The sequence below is a fragment of the Rhinolophus sinicus genome, chromosome 7 (assembly GCF_057876585.1).
Source record: "Rhinolophus sinicus isolate RSI-liver-muscle chromosome 7, RSI-T2T, whole genome shotgun sequence".
Lineage (NCBI taxonomy): Eukaryota > Metazoa > Chordata > Mammalia > Chiroptera > Rhinolophidae > Rhinolophus > Rhinolophus sinicus.
The window spans coordinates 50,250,252-50,270,836 of NC_142507.1; the positions used below are offsets into that span (position 1 = coordinate 50,250,252).

Sequence of the window (20,585 nt, forward strand, 5' to 3'; positions counted from 1 at the left end):
ACTCTTCTGTGCCTCAGAGCGATACCCCTTGTAAAGTTTCTCCATTCAGGTCATGTGAATAGTCCTTACTTTAAAACGTCAATGTGAGAATGAAATAAGCTCCTAACAAAGAAATTACTATGTAAATATGTTATTTGATACCTGGGATAACTCCTTTCTTGAAACCGGTCTTCTATGTCTCATTCTACCTTTGATGGCTCCTCAGTTTCCTCTTTCTACTTCTAGGCTTATCCCTCTCTAGCTCTTATACTAGGGCCAGACTGACCACTTGAAACTAGTACACATCTGATGCCATCTCTTGCCACTCACATTAGTGTAGTCTGTGCCCCTGAGCATGGTAGACAAGTACCTTTATGACAGCGGACCAGTCTAGCTCTTCTTCCTCAAGTCTCAAATGCCTACACTTACCCTGCGAGTTACGTTGACCCAAGCTAGTCACAATCCCCAAAACATGCCTCACTCTAACTCCTGACTTTGCACACGCCATTGACAGTCTAGAATACCCCGTTCTCCTGTGCTTACCACGCTCCTTCCTGTATTAGGTGTCCTTTCTAAATGAGCCCCCAATAACCCTGTACGTACTTACCACGTTCTAGTTTAGATGCCTGTTTGGTTGCTGATGCATTTCATTTAGACAGATCTTCCCTTCCCTCTACCTCTAATAAAGAACAGAAGTAGGAGCTGTATTATGAGTCTTTTCTCTCATTTTTCTACCATCGTAATCTTAAACCACTTTCTTAGTCCTTTGTTCATCGTCCCATACCCCCTGCTTCTCATTTTGTAATTAACCCATGAGCTTAGGTAGAAATGTACCTAGGATATGTGTACATAAATAAACTAGATAACAAAACTCCACACTGAAGGGAACATTCTAGAAGTATTTATTTCACTGCTGACCACATGTTACAGCATGCAACTCTCAACAACGAGCTGCCACTCTCCACGCCTAGAGAAGCACCAAATGCTATGGTACCACTAGTTAGGTTTTCAGCCTTTCAAATCCTTCTATTACAAACATCATTACTCAGGGACAAGTCATTTAGGGACTTAAAAGCACTTATTCTCTATAAAAAGTAACGTCATATTGCATGCACAAAATGCCAATTAGCAGATTTGGGTCCAAAATGAAAAGAAAAAAAATTTATTCTAGTTTTGTAAATCATCAGGAACAAAATAAGCATTTCTCCTTGCCTTGTTATAAGGAAATAGATTTTTTCCCCCTCTATCAGCAATCAGAACAGTAGTTTTGATGACCCCACAGAGTTATAAAATCGCTCACTGGTTAACTGGCTTTCCAAAGATGTTAAGAAGTAAGAAGTTGGCTCATTTTCCTGTACAATTTAAAGAAATATTTGCAGTATATATAGGAGTTATAGGTTATATTGCAGACCCTTGTGACAATTTTTAAAAGGCCTATTCTCCCATTTAAAAAATTCTATCTCAGAAGGTAAAAGGAAATCCCCATTATCCCTGAGCAAAAAAGGGAAAAATCATAGGTACTTTTATTTGTTAACAGAAGCCACTGTAAATGAGTCCTCTATCTTTAGAACATTCTCAGAGAATTTATATAAACAGAAGCAGGTGTGAGGTGCTCTCAGAGACTTTCTCAGATAAATGTATTTAGTAGTTTGAATAGTCACTCTTCAAAAACCTAAATTTAATTAACTACACAGCTGAACAGTCTCCGTTTTGAAATTTGAGACTATCTTGAGAGGATGCTTATGGGACACGAAACTACTGGGCACAGAAGAATTTTAAAAAATGTTAGCAAATTGTGGCAGGAGGAAGAGACAGGGGGAACAATTGTAGTGCAAAAAGTGAGAAAGGGGCAGGACAAAGCTGTACTGACAGGCTGAGTCTTTCTTCTCCTAAGTCAGGGGCCTCTGGCTAACCGTATGCTATACGCACTCTTTAGTTAATATAAACCAGATGCTGAAAAATAAAATTCAGAATGTCCCAAAGTAATTTACGTCTTTTAAGGAATAAGTAACAGAAAACATTTTAGCTTCTTAATCAAGGAGTGCTATAATAGAATTTCAAGGCATCTTAATACAATTCATTTAACCCTAAAGCAATTGTGCAATAAGCAAAATATAAAAGGAAAACGACAAAGGTTAACTTCCTGGAGGGGCCAACAGACACGATCTTTGCAGCACAGCAATGAACCTTCACATACTGGAGTCTTGTTTCACAGGCCATCAAAAACTCAGGTTATTGAAAATCACAAATGTCACCGACACAAGGAATGTTGATTATATAGAGTCAAACACACTTCCCAAAGGGCTGCCTTCTCTGAAGGAATTTCAGACTGTTGCTTGTACAGGTTGTTTAACCCAAATCTCACTGATGGCTCCGTTAGAGAATGAGAATGCCCCAGTCAGTGCTGTTTTGAAAATGTAAAACACTGGGAGGGAAAAAACAAAAGAAAACAATCTACTGTTCCCTAACATACATGGCTTAGCACCCGGGGAAAGCCTCTGCCCCCAAAAAGAGGCTTTCTACATAGGGTTAAGCTTTATTAAATGAGGTGTAACCTTTCATTTTCAGGATATGTCTTTTCTTGCAAGGTCTTAAGAAGCAGAAATGCCACTTGGATTCTAATACACGTCTCTGTGAGCTCAGTTTCCTGAAAACATACACCTGCCGGGTTCTAGGTTCTCCCTTGACAGTGACTGCATTCACTATTTCACAGCCACCAGAATCGCACGTACACTATTAACATGATGAAAAATACAGCTACGGCTGCAAGTTTGGCGTAAGTGGAACGCATGTTCAAGTACTTCGCATCCTGGCGGTATTTCTTAGACAGACTGGACAAATTGTTAGCCTTCGAATCCAACGCTGTCAAAGAGGAATAAAGAAAACATTCATTAGTCCCCTGGAAGTATTTTATCAGATGTAGTAAGCATATAAATAACCCAAATGAGTGGCACTATACCAAACAACCATGAAGCCTAAATTATCATTTTTATTTTAAGGGTAAGGTTGCATGTACTGAATAATTCATGATCCTGAAGTGCTGTAAAATCTAAAATGCATTTAAAAATGATCACACCAAATTATGTTCCAGTTCTTAAGGCTCTGTAGTGAGGTGGTTAGGAGTGCAGGCTCTGGCCTCAAAGTCTTTGGTTCAAAGCTCAGGGGCACCAGCCCTGAGATGGTTGTCAACTCGGCCTCTCTAAAGTCCCAGTTTCTTCATCTATAAAATGGGGATAATAACAGCAACTATATCAGGGGACTACATGAGAATGCCTGTCACGTGAGCACAAGGCCAGCTTATCGGAAACATTTAAGAAACATGAGCTGACATTAATTCTCTTTATAATCTTTCAATGGTCTATATCATATTCTCTCATACTTTGAAAAATAATCCATGTAAAATAAGACTCAAGTAACCAGAAAATTCAATGAACTAGACACTGAGTAGTAAGCTGTATCTCTATGGCGACTGCTGCCAAATTTCTAAGATTCTTCACACAGTAGAGGCTATTACCAAGCTAAAGCTATCAGAAATTATATTTCAACAGACATAGGAAAGTTGTAACTAAAATACAATGACAGGTGCTAGAAAACCACCAATAGCTACTCAATTAAGCTTTTTAGAACCTTAGTTTTCTTTTTCTACAAGGACATCTGTAATATCATTATCTTCTTCTAATCGTTAACTGAGCACTTAGAGAAATAGCCAGATAGATACAGGTAGGCTGGACTAAAATATATGGCCTATTTTAATAATAAAAACGAATTCTCAGTTTGACATAAATGAATTTTGATCACACTTTTTACTTCTTTCAATTTTTAAAAAAACTATGTTGCAATCTGAATTTGTTTGTTCTTCCTTGGGGAATGCTTTTGGAATATTTGGAGTTGCCTAACAGTGACTGATTTTGATTGAGAAATGTGGCATTGCTTAATAAGACAGGCACGACAACCACTTCTAAATTAGCAACTTGTCCTGTGAGTGAGAAAAACACCTAGTCATGTAAAAAAACAGTTAGAGGATGAGAAATAACCATGACAATGTGGGGAGGAATCTTTCTAGCCAGTCTACTAGAGCGTATAATCCACTGGACAGAGGTTTTTAACTACTGGTTATTGTTATATCTCCAGTGCCCAGCTCAGAGTCTGGCATATAGTCAAGTGCTCAATCAACAAATATCTGCTAACTGAATCTAAATCTGCTTAGAATAACTGGGCAGGGGAACATGTATTAGGTCATATGAAATAAGTAACAGTTAAGAGAATTCCTTTATATAGGAACATTTAGAAACACAGGATATCATAAAGACAAAGCTACTGCTTGGAGAAGTCATTTAACATATACTTATGTTATAGGCACCGTGCAAAATGCTAGAGGACAAAATAATGGTTAAAATGTACATGATTCCTGCATTTGTGAAATTTACAATCTAGTACAGTACTCCTTTGAATGAAAAGACAAAACCCGTGGCTTAAAAGAAACAGATATACTCATATTTAGGCCATAAAAAAGGGCATAATTTGATCTTGCTGAAAGAACTCATACCAACTACTCTTGGGTCTTAAATACAAAGTAGATTAGCTATACCACTTTAAAAATTAGAAAGAAAAGAAGCCATAAAGATGGATTCTTTTTATGAAGAAGCTTAAAGCGGAAGAACACATTTTTTGAAGTAGGCTAATCTTTTCACTGTCCTTCAAATATACTTTGTTCAGATATGCTTTTTCTTCTTAAAATCCCACTCTTCACTCCTTCCTATCAAATTTCAAGGAATCTTTCCTGTTCATTTCACATATATCTATTTCCTGTAACATTTTTATAGCTCTCAATGTCTAGATATCTATTTAAAACTATCATACACTAAAATGGTCAAGGACGCCACAGGCTAACAAATTCTGCCAGGCACTAGCAGTGTGACTATATTTAGTAAGCGACTTAATTTTTGTGATCTCTGCTTTTCTGTAAAACTGGTTTGGTAGCATCCACTTTACAGGGATTACTCTAAAGAGTAAGATATATGTAAACTCCCCCTGCCATATTGCGCAGCACAAAGAAAGCATCCCATTGATATTTGTTCCCTTGTACCATCTATAAATTATTCTGTGACAATGGGTCTTATCTTCCCAATCAGATAAAGTTACTTGAGGGTAGAAATGTACTTTTTTTTCAATTAGTATATCAGCTTTGTAGTAACCAGCAAAGCGTTAGGAGAATTTACACATTTGATATATAAATTTTGGATTTAAAAAAATTCCTGTGCTGGTCTACTTTATCCCAGGTAGAAACTGTAAGTCTGTTATGATGGAAATTTACGCACTCACCCCAAATTTGATGCTTAAAGACTGTGAAGCTATATGCTGGGACAACTACTGACTACTAACTTACAGGTTAAAATTTGCAGTATATAATAAAGGAAAGCCTATTTATTCATGAATATGTAGCAAGACTGAATTTGAGAAATATTCATTAAGGCTTCTACTTGTGATTATTACTGCGAGAAAAATAAAAGAAGTATAATAAAAAGACATGAAACACATTAATCACTACCTTTAAAGAATATATGCCACATTACACACTTAGGTAATAACATATATTTTGGAATAAATTAAGTAAATAAGCACACACACACATATTTACACAGGCACCCCGTTATGCGCTAAAAACCACATGGAGCTAAGTGGTTTACGAGTTTAAAGGACACAAGAGATTAATGTGATGTGTGTGGGCTGTAAGAATCAGAGTGACAGATTTTATCTAGATTTTCAAGAACAGGTCCAAGACGGTGAGGAAGTGGCCCTAACTGAGTCAGAATATTTGAACTAGGGAGAACGAGAGCCATTTGTAATCTCCTTATCTTCCATTATAGAAAACACAATGCCTGGCGTGTTACAAGTACTCACTAATAATGACTGAATAGACCAGACCAGATCTTATCTTGTAGTCAGAGGTTTTAAAAGTTTTTCAGCAGAGGAATTTGTGCTGAAAGTGGCATTTTATAACATTTGCAAGTGGCTACTCAGGAAACCACTACAATTGATGATTTCCTCTCATTCTTCTTTTCATTTCCCTTAACTTTTGTGTTTCTGTAAATATGTACGTACTTAATTTTGTAGTATCTTGGAAACAGTAATTGCTTCTGATATGGAACGAGATACAGTGCCAACTCAACAAAAACTAATCATGCGAGGAAAACACACATAGAAGGTGTAATCAACAAATAGGGGAACGTTCAAATTAAAAAAAAAAACGTATTACAGTAAAAGACACATTGCCATTAATTCCCCCCAACATACTATCCCTCGCTTTGAACACACTCATCCCATCGTTCTTGCCACTTTCTGAAGCAGTTCTGGACGTCCTCTTTTGTGAGTGTCTTTAGTTGCACTGTCATGGCTGCCTTGATGCCCTGAATAGATTCAAAACGTTTACCTTTCATGGTCATTTTGACTTTGGGGAAGAGCCAGAAGTCACACGGTGCCAGATCTGGTGAATATAGCAGATGGGGACACACCGTAATGTTTTTATTTGACAGAAATTGCTGTACCAGAAGCGATGTGGGACATAGAGCCTTCCTATTGTGATCACAAAATACGGTGAATGCTGCTGCCGAGTGCCATCCAACGGAAAGGCAGAGATCTTCAATACAGGAAGCGGCATGTTGAACCTTACCATGTTTCCCTGAAAATAGCCAGACCATCAGCTCTAATGCGTCTTTTGGAGAAAATATGAATATAAGATCCGGTCTTATATTATATAAGACCGGGTCTTATATTAAAATAAGACCCGGTCTATATTATATCTTATATTATTAATTATATTATATTATATTAGATTAGATTAGATTAGACTGGGTCTTATATTATATTGAAGTAAGACCGGGTCTTATGTTAATTTTAGCTCAAAAAGATGCATTAGAGTTGATGGTCCGGCTAGGTCTTATTTTTGGGGAAACACAGTAGTAACACTGTGTGACAAGTTTCAACTTGTTTGGTGCAGTCAGTCGGGTGTGAGCTACGGTTGAGTGAAGGTGTGTTTTAAAGTGTGCCATAAATCATCCTCCATCATGATAATGCTCCGCGTCACACATCACTTCTAGTATATGGCAATTTCTGTCAAATAAAAACATTACAGTGTGTCTTCATTTACCTTATTCACCAGATTTGGCACCATATGATTTCTGGCTCTTCCCCAAAGTCAAAATGATTCAGGACATCGAGGCAGCTATGACAGCACAACTAAAGACACTCACAAAAGAGGACTTCCAGAACTGCTTCAGAAAGTGGCAAGAACAATGGGATAAGTGTGTTTGAAGTGAGGGGTAGTATTTTGAGGGGGTTTAAGAGCAATGTGTCTTTTACTATAATAAATTTTTAAAAATTTAAACATTCACTGTATTGTTTGATCACACCTCATACTGGAAGCTTTGTAATGTAATATTTCTGAGAGATGAATTCTTAACAGTGCTTGATAGAATCTGATCACATAGAAGGTACCCCAAAAGAAGCTATCCTTGCTTATGAAATGAGACCACTTCTTCCTAAGACTTGCATTGCATCTAGATACCTGAGAGCGCTTCCCCTCGTTGTAACACCTCTTCAATGTTGGCCACCATGATCCTCTGGACGTCTTGCAACTCAGTGTTGATGGAGCCTAGGTTTCTCCGAGCGCGACTATCAATGTAGAGCTTCTTGGTTTTCTGGATGTAGGTATCTAAAAGGATGAAGAAAACGACCATTAACTTGTTTCATGTCCATCAAAGTACTGAAGTAGGGAACAGGAAGTTCTGAGTTTGGTCCTGGATCACAACTATCCATGGTTAGCTACACTGCTGAATGAGTGCAGTATCAAGATTTGAGTTTTGATTTCTTCACTTGTAAAATGTAAAGATATAATTAGATGATCATTCAGGAGAAATGCGCTTTGCACACCTTCAATTTAGAAGTAACTGCTATCAGGATCCCTAGAGAAATTAAGACCCACTACAGCAAGCCTTTCCTGAAAGCAGAAATTTTCAAACTGTAGTCCTTGGACACTTACGGTTTCATGAACTCTACATATTCCCTGAAAAGGATGCTGACAACAACCTAGCATTTCTATAGCCTAATATGGCAAAAGAGTCACTCTATCATAATAAGTTGAAAAAACTGTCTTCAAGTATTTTCTTTAACATATAATACATTCCCAATTTCACTGTGTTCATAAACTTCACGTAAAGCAAACATGTGATAGAAAATTTCCCCAAATACCACTATAAAACTGCACTCTCCTTCATGTTTAGCCCGTCTGTATTTCTCAGAACTGTAAGAAGAATGACTTATGATTAAAGATTGTATTCTTAATGTTTGGCAAAAAATCTTAAGTTACGTGTGCTGGATACCCTTCATTTGCCTCTTTAGGTCTCCTCTCCACCCTTCTGCACCCTGCTCTTGCCCTGGGAAGGTGACCTGCATGGATTACATTAGTGGGCGCCTTGCCCTCTAGCTTCCAGTTAGTTTCTGTCAATGGGGGAGCCCCAAGAGTAGGGAAGAAGTGAGAACAGCGACATCAGGGTATTTGTTCCCCTAACTTCTCCCTGAGAAGTCTCTTTGGGCTGGCAGTATCCCTCTCTAAAAGTTACTGCTCAAGTTGGCCTTCTCTGTAAATTTTCTCTTTCCCCGTTCCAGAAACTGCTCCTTTCTCTCATCTCTTCAGGCCCAGGGATGGTAACAATTACCGTATTATGGTCTCAGTATCTGTGGTTCACCTATAACCTGTTCATATCTTTGTATATAATCCTTTAAGCTAACTTGAGTGTACCAACTTTTTCGTGTGTGACCTTGACAATAGTCTTATTTTTTTTCCTTAGGTTTGCTGGACCACTATTGTCTACAAAAGTAAAAATCGAAAAACAGGGCATTAAAAAAAAATTAGCACTTGGAGAATTTATACTTATGAAACACTGGAGTGTTTTGCTAATTTTTCTTTACTTTTAAAAAGCGAGATGACCCACTTATCTGGCAAACTTTACACACTTCAGAAATTCAGAGATCGTGAAAACCAATTTCTTCTTTTAACTAAAAATGTCAGTGATGTAGTCTGATCATACTTGTTCTTACTTCCTCTACTTACTGTACTGAGGACATTTCCTTTGATCTATTGCCATTAGATACTTCAACAGGTCTGACCATTGAGGCGTCTTTCTATAATTCTTGTACAAACCCGGACACCATGCTCTTCATGTAGTAAATGTCACCCCCCCCAAGACCACATATCTTTTAGTACTTTTAAAAAATATATTATTCTCCTAAAAGAAACTAAACACCATTCTTTCTGATTTCCAAATAATGAGGCTTACTGTCAAAATGTGGTGTGGTGTGTGTGTGTTGGGGAAAAGAAAAACTCAGTTATTACATGCCAATCAAGCAGACCTTTAGACACAGTTCTTGACCCTAATGAAGAATTAAAACAAATAACAGGAAAGGGCAAAGGGCAAGAAGTTCTATGGGGAAAAGATCAACAGACCAGAGAAGGAAGCCTCATTCATTCAAAAGGACAAAAAGAGATGGAAGAGGCAGAATCCCAAACTTCAGTAACTAAACATCAGTGAAATTGTGTCAAAATCTTATCAGTGTAACAAACAGCTTCTCCATATTTTTTGATTGAGAGGTGAGGAGCAAAAACTTACCAAACTCAATAAAGGAATAGGGTCTGGACACAGTGGGCACCTTCTTCCCATGCTGTTCATCAAACTCTGAGTGTAAATCTTCTAGGTAGGCAAAAGCCAACTTCTTAGGGAAGGCGGCTTCACACAAAACCAAGTAACACACCCCTTGCTCAATAATGTAGCTGGAGAGACAAAAAAGCAAGAAATGGTTGTAGAGTTACAATACCTCCAACAATGTGAAGCAGCTTCTATCGATGGCATACAAACTTTTGAAAACATTCCAACCTAAGCCCTTTGAGGCTAACTGAATCAGAAAGCCAATTTCAAACCACAAACCCTTGGAGTCAGAAAGCAAATACCTTCCCATTATTAGGGGTCCATTCAAAAAGGAGTATTTAGACATGTTTATTATAATTGTTTATTCATTACATAATTCTTCAACTAAAGTATCTTAATACCTAAGACTTTTTCTTGAAAACTCCACCCATCCTTTGATTATGTATGATAAACTAGTTAGTATACACATATTTAAACTCCTTCCAGCTGTAAGAAAAACAGCGAAACTGAAAATTTTTGTGGACACCCAACAGTTGAAAGTTAATGTCACAATATTTACTGGGCACAGAAAAGAATGACCTCAGGACTAGTAACACTCCCTAATTTCTAGGGAACAACAACTCTATCAACTGGAAGCTATCCAGTCACAGAACCGACTTCCTCTTGTGAGAGTGAGTTCCTGAGTATTCTGGAAGGGGCTACATGACTACACATCTGAAATATTCTTGGAAAGAGGTTAGGTTACGCAGTGGTTTTCAAATGTCTTTTTAGCCACAGTACTCTAGTTTAGCAAAAATTACATTCAGAACAATTAATATAAATAGCAAATAAAATCAGAAGTTCTCTCGTTTAAGTAGGAGTTCAAGGGCCCAAAGCGTTACACATACCCCTGTCCCTGCCCTTTCTCCATGCCTCCTAAGGCATCCTAGAAATCCAGAGTAGTGTTTATAGTCTATTATATGGTCTCTCAGGCCTTTTAAAATAATGATGATGATGACAATGGTGATAATACTGTTGCCCTATCTCCTCCTTGCGCACTTGAAATAACTGGTCTCCTTGCCTTCAGTCTAGACCATCTTCTCAACCACCAGTTTTATTCCTAACGTGTAAATACAACCATATTACTCTGCTTAAAAACTCTAGGGGTTCCTAATACCTGGAAAACAAAATCACATTCCTTGGTACAGCATTTGCAGCCCTCCAAGACAAGTGCAGCCTCATTCCATCATATATCCTAACACACCAATGACATGCTTTTCTCCCACAAGCTAGGTTCGTTCATGTCCTCATGGACTTCTACTTATATTGTATTTTTCTAATTGGGATATTCTTTGATGTAACTGGAGAAACCTTGTTAATTTTCATATGCTCAATTCTACTATAATTTTTTTCTGTGAAATTTCTCTGTATTCTCCCTCCCTCTGATTCCTCAAACTGATTCCCTATAGTAGGGAATTTATTGCTTCCTTCTCTCTGTTCCCAAAGTATCTCATTTATATCCCAATGATGGCATTTCTTGCCCTACGGTTTTCTAGTATAGTTGTTTTCATCTGTGTCTCTCTGCTAATGGAAGTATGAGCTCATTAAAAGCTATGGACATAAAAGGCAGGACTTAATACAAAGAATAAAGAATAAAATCTGGCAAAGAATAAGTCTTTAAGAAATTAACTCCTGGATGGAAATAAAAGATGAGATAAGATTATAAAGGTCCTAAAGGAACCAAGCAAAAGAAAATCTCTTTTCAATTCCATGAGCACTTTCCTAGGTCTTTTGTTCCTAACCCATGGTAGAGAGAAAGATACTATATAATTAAGTGCCTATCATATTTTTTGATGTTAAAAATTAGATTTATAAAAAATGATTCATATACTGTGCAAATTACTACCTTAGGAAACTTAATATCCACTACCTTCTTAACCAACTGGCCAAGGTTTTTGTTTTGGTTTTGTATACTTGTTTTTGATGGGTGGAGGGTTTTGTTTTTTTCCCCTTTTAAGTTAAGCACAGCAGGTTGCTCCCGGGTCTGTATTATCTTAGTATCTGAGTTCTAGAATAGCAAGGTTATTCAACTAATCCTTTTTTAATTTCCCTCTGATCTTCTTGTCCTTTCTCTTTTTTTTTATCACCTTCAAGCTTGACATGTATTAAACATTAATACCAATTATTTGTGGATAATTTGAAGTCCATTAAGTCCCTTTGATCCCTCTCAGCTGGATGTATTATCTATAACTACTGATTGAGCTGCTCTTCAATTATCTTTTACAAGTTCCTTTTTTTCTAAATAATAACTAACACTTATTGATTCTTCTGTATGTGCCAGGCAAGATGTTAAGAGATATACATGGATTCCCTCATTATCCTCACAAAATTATGATGATTGTCCCTATTTTATAGAGGAAACTGAGGCCTGGAGAGGTATATGTGAGTTGTTCAGGTTACGTTGTTAGTAAATGTTTGAGCAAATGTATTAACCTACATGTGTCTGACTCCAAGAAGCTCCTAAAGCAAAAAGTTATGTCACTGCATGATGGGTACAGCATTTACTAGACACAGGGTAACAGGTTACATTATTGTACGCAAGTTGAATAAACAAACCAAGATTTTCATTTCGCAGAATTAGAGCCAAAGAAGTTGTTTCCCTTAAAGTTCTCTTTACTTTTAAAAAACTGCTACCATTCTCATCAGGTGTTACGTACATTCACTATATTTCATACTTAGATGATCACAAAGAAATCAGGATTCTACTCACTGAAAACTCATGGCACCAGCTTCCAAGGTACATCTGGTCGGGGACTGTTCATTCAACTTTCGGAACAGCTGCTTAGCCTGACTTTGGTACTGCTGAAGGTCTCGGCCAGACTGAAAGAAGACACCTTGCTTTAAGAATTTTGCATGAAAATAACACTGCGTGAATTAGTGAGAAGCATCCGATTATGAGGACACTATGTGAATAAGGTCCTTCACTTACAAGTTAGTAAGATTCATTTTAACAAACAAACAAGCAAACAAACAAAGGCCTACTTTTAGAACAAAAAGAAAGAAGAAACTCTTAGTTCTTTAAGAGAATCACACTAGTTATTTGCTAAGAAGCAAAAGTATATTTTTCAACCATATTTAAGGCACTCTTAACTTTCAACCCAATGTGCTTCCTCTGTTAGGTCAGTGCCTCCTCCTAAACCATTTCACTGGCACAGAACTACACATGTTCTAGACTCAGGAGAAAATCCCAGAAACAAGTGATGAATCTCATTGTTATGCTGGAATATCAAGCAAATTCTTCCACAAAGTATTACAGTATTGAGCATTTCGGCAAAACTAAATGTGTACACCCATGACTGCAAATTATTACAAACACTGTACCTGCAAGTAGGTAGAAATAGACAAGAGTAAGGACAAAGATTGGGAAATCAAGACATCCTCTACTGAATAAATCTACTTGGTTCCCAAGATTGGACAGCGAAAGTCTGGGTAGCAAATGATATGTGCATACAAAAATGAAAATAATATTCAGATACTAGAATTACAGGTAATATTTCCCTGAACAATTTATAAATGATTCTACAATTTTGTTTTTTTAAAAAAGGAAAAACGTGTACTGGGGGAAATAACAGTGTCCATACAAGGTTCGCCCAGGGACTGGATCTGAGATCTAACTTTGAGAATGTACAAAGTGAAATCTTAAAATTCTGGATAGTGAACCGCTGAGCTAAGACTGAAAACAAGGAAGCAGTAATAAAACTGTGTAAGTGGCAGATAAGCAATGTACAAGTATAGGTTTCTAAGCTATATTTAAAATGGTGAACTGGAAGGGCAAACCAAAACCACAATGAGATACCACCTCACACCAGTTAGAATGGCTATTATCAAAAAGACAAGAAATAACAAGTGTTGGCAAGGATGAGGAGAAAAGGGAACCCTTTTTTCCCCCTGTTGTTGGTAGGAATGGAAATTGGTGCAGCCATTATGGAAAACAGTATGGAGGTTCCTCAAAAAATTAAAAATACAACTACCATATGATCCATCAATTCCACTTCTGGGTATTTATCCGAAGAAAACAAAAACAGTAATTTGAAAAGATATATGCACCCCTATAGTCACTGCAGCATTATTTATAATACCAAAGATAGGGGAACAATCTAAGTGTCCATCAATGGATGAATAAAGACGTGGTATATATACACAGCTATTAAAAAAATGGAATTTTACCATTTGCGACATCGTGGATGGACCTTGGGGACATTACACTAAGTGAAATAAGTCAGAGAGACAAATACCATGTGACCTCACTTACATATGAAATCTAAAAAAAAAAACAAAAAAACAAGCTCATAGATGCAGTGAACAGATTGGTGGTTGCCAGAGGGAAGGGGATTGAGGGGGTGAAATGGGTGAATGTGGTCAAAAGGTACAAACTTCCAGGTTATAAAATAAATGTCATGGGGCTATAAATGTACAGCCTGGTGACGATAGTTAATAATAATAATACTGTATTGCATATTTGGAGATTGCTAAGAGAGTAAATTTTAAATGTTGTCATTACAAGAAAAAATAGAAAATAACTTGTAATTATGTGTGGTGATAGATGGTAACTAGACTTATTGAAGTGACCATTTCACAGTGTATACAAATACTGAACCATTATGTTGTACACCTAAAGCTAATATAGCTATATGTCAATTTCACCTCAATAAAAAAGAACTCAAATAAAAATGCTAAACTGAAAATTTAAATATGAATAATGAAGTAAATAAGCGTGAAGTGAAGCAGAGGAGTTAGAGACCATTAGAAGTGTTGGTTTGTATACTTACACAGTGCTGTCTTACGGCAATGACTTATTATAATGCTGTTCCCTTGAGAAATATTTCTATAACAATACATATATATATACACATCTGTGCATGTATATATGTATATATAGTTTTATATGTTAATAGTACTTTAAAATAATTAACAGGATATTACCATTATCATATTAAACAATATTGCTTATAGATGTTTTTTTCCCATCACTGGTCAGCCAGTAAAGGAGAGTAAATACTATCACATGCTTAGAACTAGTGAACAATAGCCTACGTTCCTAAATTTGAACAGTACTTGCCATTATGCGTCATTTGGAAGAGTTCTGACCCTACAACAACCAATAAAAGGAATGTTAAATAAAGTTCGAAATGCAACTAAAGTGCCAAGAAATAATATCAACATAAGATTAATGATTTTCAACCTTGGCTTCACACTAGAATCATCTGGAGATCTTTAAAAAAAAAAAAAAAAAGAGATTACTCATGTCCAATCTCCACCCTGAAACCAATTAAATCATGGAACTCATACGCTGCCCTTTTTAAAATAACCACAGCCACCGATCTTAAGTGTAAGTTTTCTGAGAGCTACAGGCAGGGGAGCACCTTCAAGTTTACTTTATAACTGAGAGGTCCACTTGCCCAAGGAGGTGGAGCCACCAAGAAAAGCAGCTAGGATTTGAACCCAAGCAGTCTGGCCCTGGAGCTCTGCTCCTAAGCATGCTCTACCGGCTCTACAAGAAAACTGCGTCAGTGCCAGCAGGTCCACCGTCGGGGTGCCTTACCATTGGACATGAAATCTAATGCATAGGAAATACTCCCGAAGCCATGTGGCCCTCTGATCTAGATCTCACAAAACAACATAATCACCGGTTCACAGATAAACCCTCAGTGTGCTTCCACGATTAACGTCACAAAGGATCCACGATTAAAGTCACAAAGGATCTGCCAGTCTATCTAAAAATAGTTCGATAAGATGTCCTAATTCTGTTTCCTACTTCATCCAGAACAGGCTTGAACCTTGTATACACTGTAATAGAAAGATGCCTGCTACTAATCCAATAATGAGGATAGGGATGTCTGGACAAATTAATTTAATGAATTGAAATGAATTTGAGGTCACCCAGTAGCATATTTAGGATTTGGTTCTGTATATAATATAGTAAGTACAGGGTAGTAATTTGCCACGCAACCACAATATTTTTTATTGCTGTCACCTAGGACTGCTGAACTACTGTGTTTCCCCGAAAATAAGACCTACCCCGAAAATAAGCCCCAGTTAAGATCGTCAGCCAGACAGATACATTTAGTACGTTATGACGATGTTCCAGAAGATGGCATGACTGTATTTGAATAAATGTAGATTATTGTACATGAAAAAAATAAGACATCCCCTGAAAATACACCTTAATGAGTCTTTTGGAGCAAAAATTAATATAAGACCTGGTCTTATTTTCAGGGAAACACAGTAGTTATATTAACTGCTGTGCCATCTTTAGCCTTTACATGAATGTTATCTAAGCTCTTATCATTTTTAAATCCCTATTGAACTCAGCTGGTCAAAGGCCAGCAGTAAGGCCTTTTCCTCTAAAAGCAATTACAGTAAGGTGATTAATCAGACCTCAATGGTGGGGGAAGTTTCACTGTAAACAGACTATCTGCGTTTTTGGAGTTCCCTGCTGTCTGCTACGTTGGCTCTAACAGTGTCCTCAAGTCTACAGAGCTGGGGCAAAATTAAAGAGAAGAGAATATGGTTCGTTTTGAGGTAGAACAGAAAGGTAGATGAAGAAATTGCAAACATCTGAAAAGGAGAAACAGCAGAAAGGAAGAAAAAAATAGATTATCAGTAAGAGCATCTCGGTTTGAAGAGGTAAGTTCATCTCTCTACCTGCCCTAGGCCTACCTACACTCCTAGTTAAGCAGGGAGGAAACAGTGCATATGATACTCGGACTATATCATTTTTTTATTTGACTTTCTATTGTATTATCTGAATAACCATTCATCTCCAGTTATAAGGCAGTTTGTACACAAACTAGCACAGTAACTACCTAAAACACGATATCTATTATCAGTATAAACAATTGAGAAAGGACATTGAATTATTTGGCCTGAACAATGAAGGCACTTAACTATAAAACTATTTGGTTGAGATACCCTGTTGTGCCACTGACATCTAAGGTGTAGAGACCAGGGAAACTGCTAGACATCAGTGCACAGGGCAGCTTCCCACAACAAAGAATTATCCATTCCAAAACGTCAACAGTGCCAAAGTCAAGAAACCCTGATAAAAAATTCTGTTATGCTACTTAATAGCTGTGTGACTTTACTCAACAGATCTCTCCTCTCTAAACCTCAGAGTTTCCTCATCTATAAATGGGGATAATAACAGTACCTATTAGAACGAAAATTGAATGAAATCACGCACTTCAGAGGCTTAGCACAATATAGTGCTTGATATGTAGCAGGCACTCTAGAAATGTTCTATATACTATTATAATAGTAACAATAAGCCTAGAATTGATATTTTTGTAACTTTTAAAGGTTTAGGACTTAACCATTCAAAGTCAACATTTCTAAAGGAAATCACCATGGAATTACAATCACAAACATATTTTTGTGTAAGTTCCTTTCCTTGTCAATTAAACAAAGCAATCCATCTTGGTAGACCAACACCTAATTTGGAATTAAATTAAGAAACACACAATAATATGTCAATTAATTTTTCAATAAAATAGCAAGACAGAGAATAAGGACTTACTAATATTAAGTAGACATCAAATCTACTTTGTATTCTTTGCCCACATTGGAATTCAATGCAATTAGCAAATTGACCAGATTTCTCCCCCCTTTAGGAAAACTATTTCTCAGTCAAATGACATACCCTTGAAGGAAAATTTCCCCATACCATCTCCCTTCTTCAAATCATGTTCCTGCATTCATTTGAACACTTTTACTCCTTCTGCAGAGTGGTTCTAGAAAATTCTTAACAAATTGGAAGAGAGAAAAACATTTCACAATTGAAAATTCAAGGCATGCTGTTTTTTCATTTTATATCAATGTTTAAACTTTTATTGAATGAATAAAAAACATTTCACTTGTCATGACTGGCAACTTCATAATCTGTATTACTGTTCTTCCAAAACTGAAAGTAAACATATTTCCATATCAAATCTAAAAAGACATATAACCAAAGAGTTTTCATTATTTCTAGATGCAACTGTGAGTTTAGATGTCATTTCATTTTAGAAGACTTTCCTGACCTCCCAAAACCAACTTAGATACCTTTTCCATGATCAACCACAGACATTTCTTCCTCTTCCACAGCAGTTACACTACATTATAACTGATTGTTACTTATCTGGCTTTTCCACTAACCTGTAAGCTCCATGAAAGTAGGAACTGTATCCTCTAATTCCCTGCAATAGCACCATGCTTGGCATATCTGATGTGCGTCATAAGCTTATTTTCATGAATATCTGAATGAAAAGTCCAAGAAAAATATATGCAAAATAATTTTTCTATAACTCATCGTTTTTTTAGGCCTTGAGTTATTTTTTTGTTTTGTTTTTGTTTTTAACTACTTAGGTTGTAGGAGAAAGTAAAATAAACATGATTAAGTTATAAAAATGTCATTCTCATCCTCTCTTCTTCAGAGACCTCCCAACCTTGCTCCAGAAACTTGTCTCGCATCAGAAATTTCCCTTGTGGTTCTAAGGCACAAAGCAGCTCCCTTTCAATCAATTTAATACATTTTTGAGCTGTTTTTTATAATCCATTTAATACATTTTTGAGTTGTTTTTTTATAGTCAATTTAACACATTTTTGAGCACCTACGAGCTGTTCTTTATAATCAATTTAATACATTTTTGAGCACCTACAAGCATAAAGCTGCTCTTGTAAAAGCTACGGGAAACACAAAGATGAACTAAGAGCTGTCGTTTGCCTGCTAGGAAACTGTATTAAAAGACAAAGGAAAATAGTAGGATAAAGGTATAAAGCGTTAACAGGAATACAACACAGGGGTTATAATCCCAACAGTAGGAATTTATTGAAGGAGGTGGGAATTAGGGATAACCTTGAAAGAAGGTAGTGCACTGAACTTCAAACAGATACCTATATGTGGCAATATTACCTCACCCACTTTCAAAAGATGCCAGCAAGCTAGGTCAAGGATCAGGTGCAAGAGTTGAAGAAGCTGATTTAACCCAGGACCTGTCTGTCAACTTGATTCGCAACAAAAATGAGAAATCCTGAATTTTACCGAAGTCCCTAAAGAGTTGCAGGACACTGGGTGATCGCAACCGGCCGGACCTATTCCGTCTCCAGACTTTTCTTTTGTTTTAGAAGAAACAGGTAACACAGAAATCTACCTCCGCTTGCAGGGCAGATTTCTTCTAACAGGTAATCTCTCCACTGTCAAAAGATACACGAGCACTTGAGAGGGGTCGGGAGTCCTGGGAAGTCGCAAGGCTCTCCCGCGTCCCAAGAAGAAATCCGGTGTTGAGAGCACTCTGGCAGGGATTTGGGGTCGCGAGAACCTGACAGCTCACCTGTTCGTCCTCCTGCATCGAGGCGGCCAGCGGGAGCCCGTCCGCCACTCGGGCGATCATCGTGAGCAAGACCATCTTCACAGGCTACAGGGACCCAACACTGGCCCTCACGGCCGGCGGCGTCTTCCTGACTTCCTCCGCGGCTACAACAGTTACACCTCTCTTAGCTCCCGTAGGGCCAACTAGCTGCCTGCGTCTCTGCTTCCCGCTGAGGTGGCCGGAAACGAGCCCCGGAGCTTTCCACTACCGGTCCCCAGGATTGGCTTCCCACCGAGAACCGCAACTACCGAAACATCGGTTCCGCAGTCTTTCTTTCCCCCTTCAGAAACTTCCAAGGTCTCGCTCACTTTTCTGGATTTCGAACTTTGAATAAACCTTGACCCTTGAGGGAGTGTGACACAGAAACTGAAACAGAATTTTCTAGTTCCTGATACTTGAAGTTTGGGGAGAGGGCTGGGAAGGATGGTGGGAGTTAATGGGTACTTAATTGAAGGATATGTAAAAAAACCTGTAAATCAGGCTACATATTTTCACATTTTTCTATTTTCTATATTACATATTCTATACATAATATTTCTAGGTTGCGATTTTTGTCTGTTTTTTGTTTGCTTGCTTATTTTGTTTTTGCTTGTTTGTTTATGCTGTATCCTGGGATCCTTAAACAGTTTCTGGTTAAATAATGTATTTATGTATTTAATTTGTGAATAAATGACCAATTACAGGACCTCAGAAATCCCCTAGGTCACCTAGGTCAGTCTCCCTTCCAAAAGCTGAGATCTCCGCTACATCTATCATGATAGATAGGAGGATAACCTTGCTAGAACTTCCAGTAACTGGGCATTTCACTCCCTATTGAGCAACCTCTAGACAATTCCACTTGAGGAAGTATTACCATCTCTCCTTTCTTTGATGGCCCCATCTCTAAAAAGGGAATATTATCTGCCTCTCATTTAAGCATAAGTTAAAGAGCTCACGGCTTTTGTTACCCTTTCTACAGCTCTACTGCTATTAGAAAACTAGTGTTTCTGGAGAGGATTTTAGGGGGAATACCCAGTAAGACCTAATGATTGAGTTCACACAAAAGATGGACTGGGATACAGACATGACAAACTGATGGCGCATGTAACAGACAGTGATAAAGTGAAATAGAAGGCAATCCTTACGTATATGGGAGCCTAAATTGGTAAAATCATAATAGCCTACATTTAGAATAGCCCACAGATATGACATGATCTAACTTCCCATCTTCCCACTCAACAAGGACATACCTTTCACCATAGTCCCAAATGTTAATCACTCAGCTTCGATTGGGACAATTCTAGTAATGAAGTATTACTAACACAAATATTTTAACTAAGTGTGCTGCTATGTGGACCAGAGAAGCAGAGAGAAAAGAATGTACCAGGCATGCACAGAGAAGCAGATTTGGAGCAAGAGTCCCAGCCTCTTTCTAGTTCCTGGCTCTAGGCTTCCTGCCCATGGAGTCTATGAACCACCATTGTTTCCTTATAATAAATTCCCCATTTCTTTGCTTAGTTTCTGTTACTCACAAAAACAA

General features: G+C 37.5%; 1 protein-coding gene across 1 annotated transcript; it reads right to left on the minus strand.

Annotated features, from left to right (window-relative positions):
- Window positions 1-2,543: 2,543 nt before the first annotated feature.
- SEC22B (SEC22 homolog B, vesicle trafficking protein) lies at window positions 2,544-19,249 on the minus strand. The gene is made up of 5 exons (XM_019714234.3): window positions 19,028-19,249; window positions 12,430-12,539; window positions 9,645-9,805; window positions 7,544-7,690; window positions 2,544-2,841 (listed from the first exon to the last, which is right to left on the minus strand). Exons 1-5 carry the CDS (start codon window positions 19,100-19,102, stop codon window positions 2,687-2,689), a joined length of 648 nt encoding a protein of 215 aa, XP_019569793.1. The 5' UTR covers window positions 19,103-19,249; the 3' UTR covers window positions 2,544-2,686.
- Between the last annotated feature and the right edge of the window lie 1,336 nt (window positions 19,250-20,585).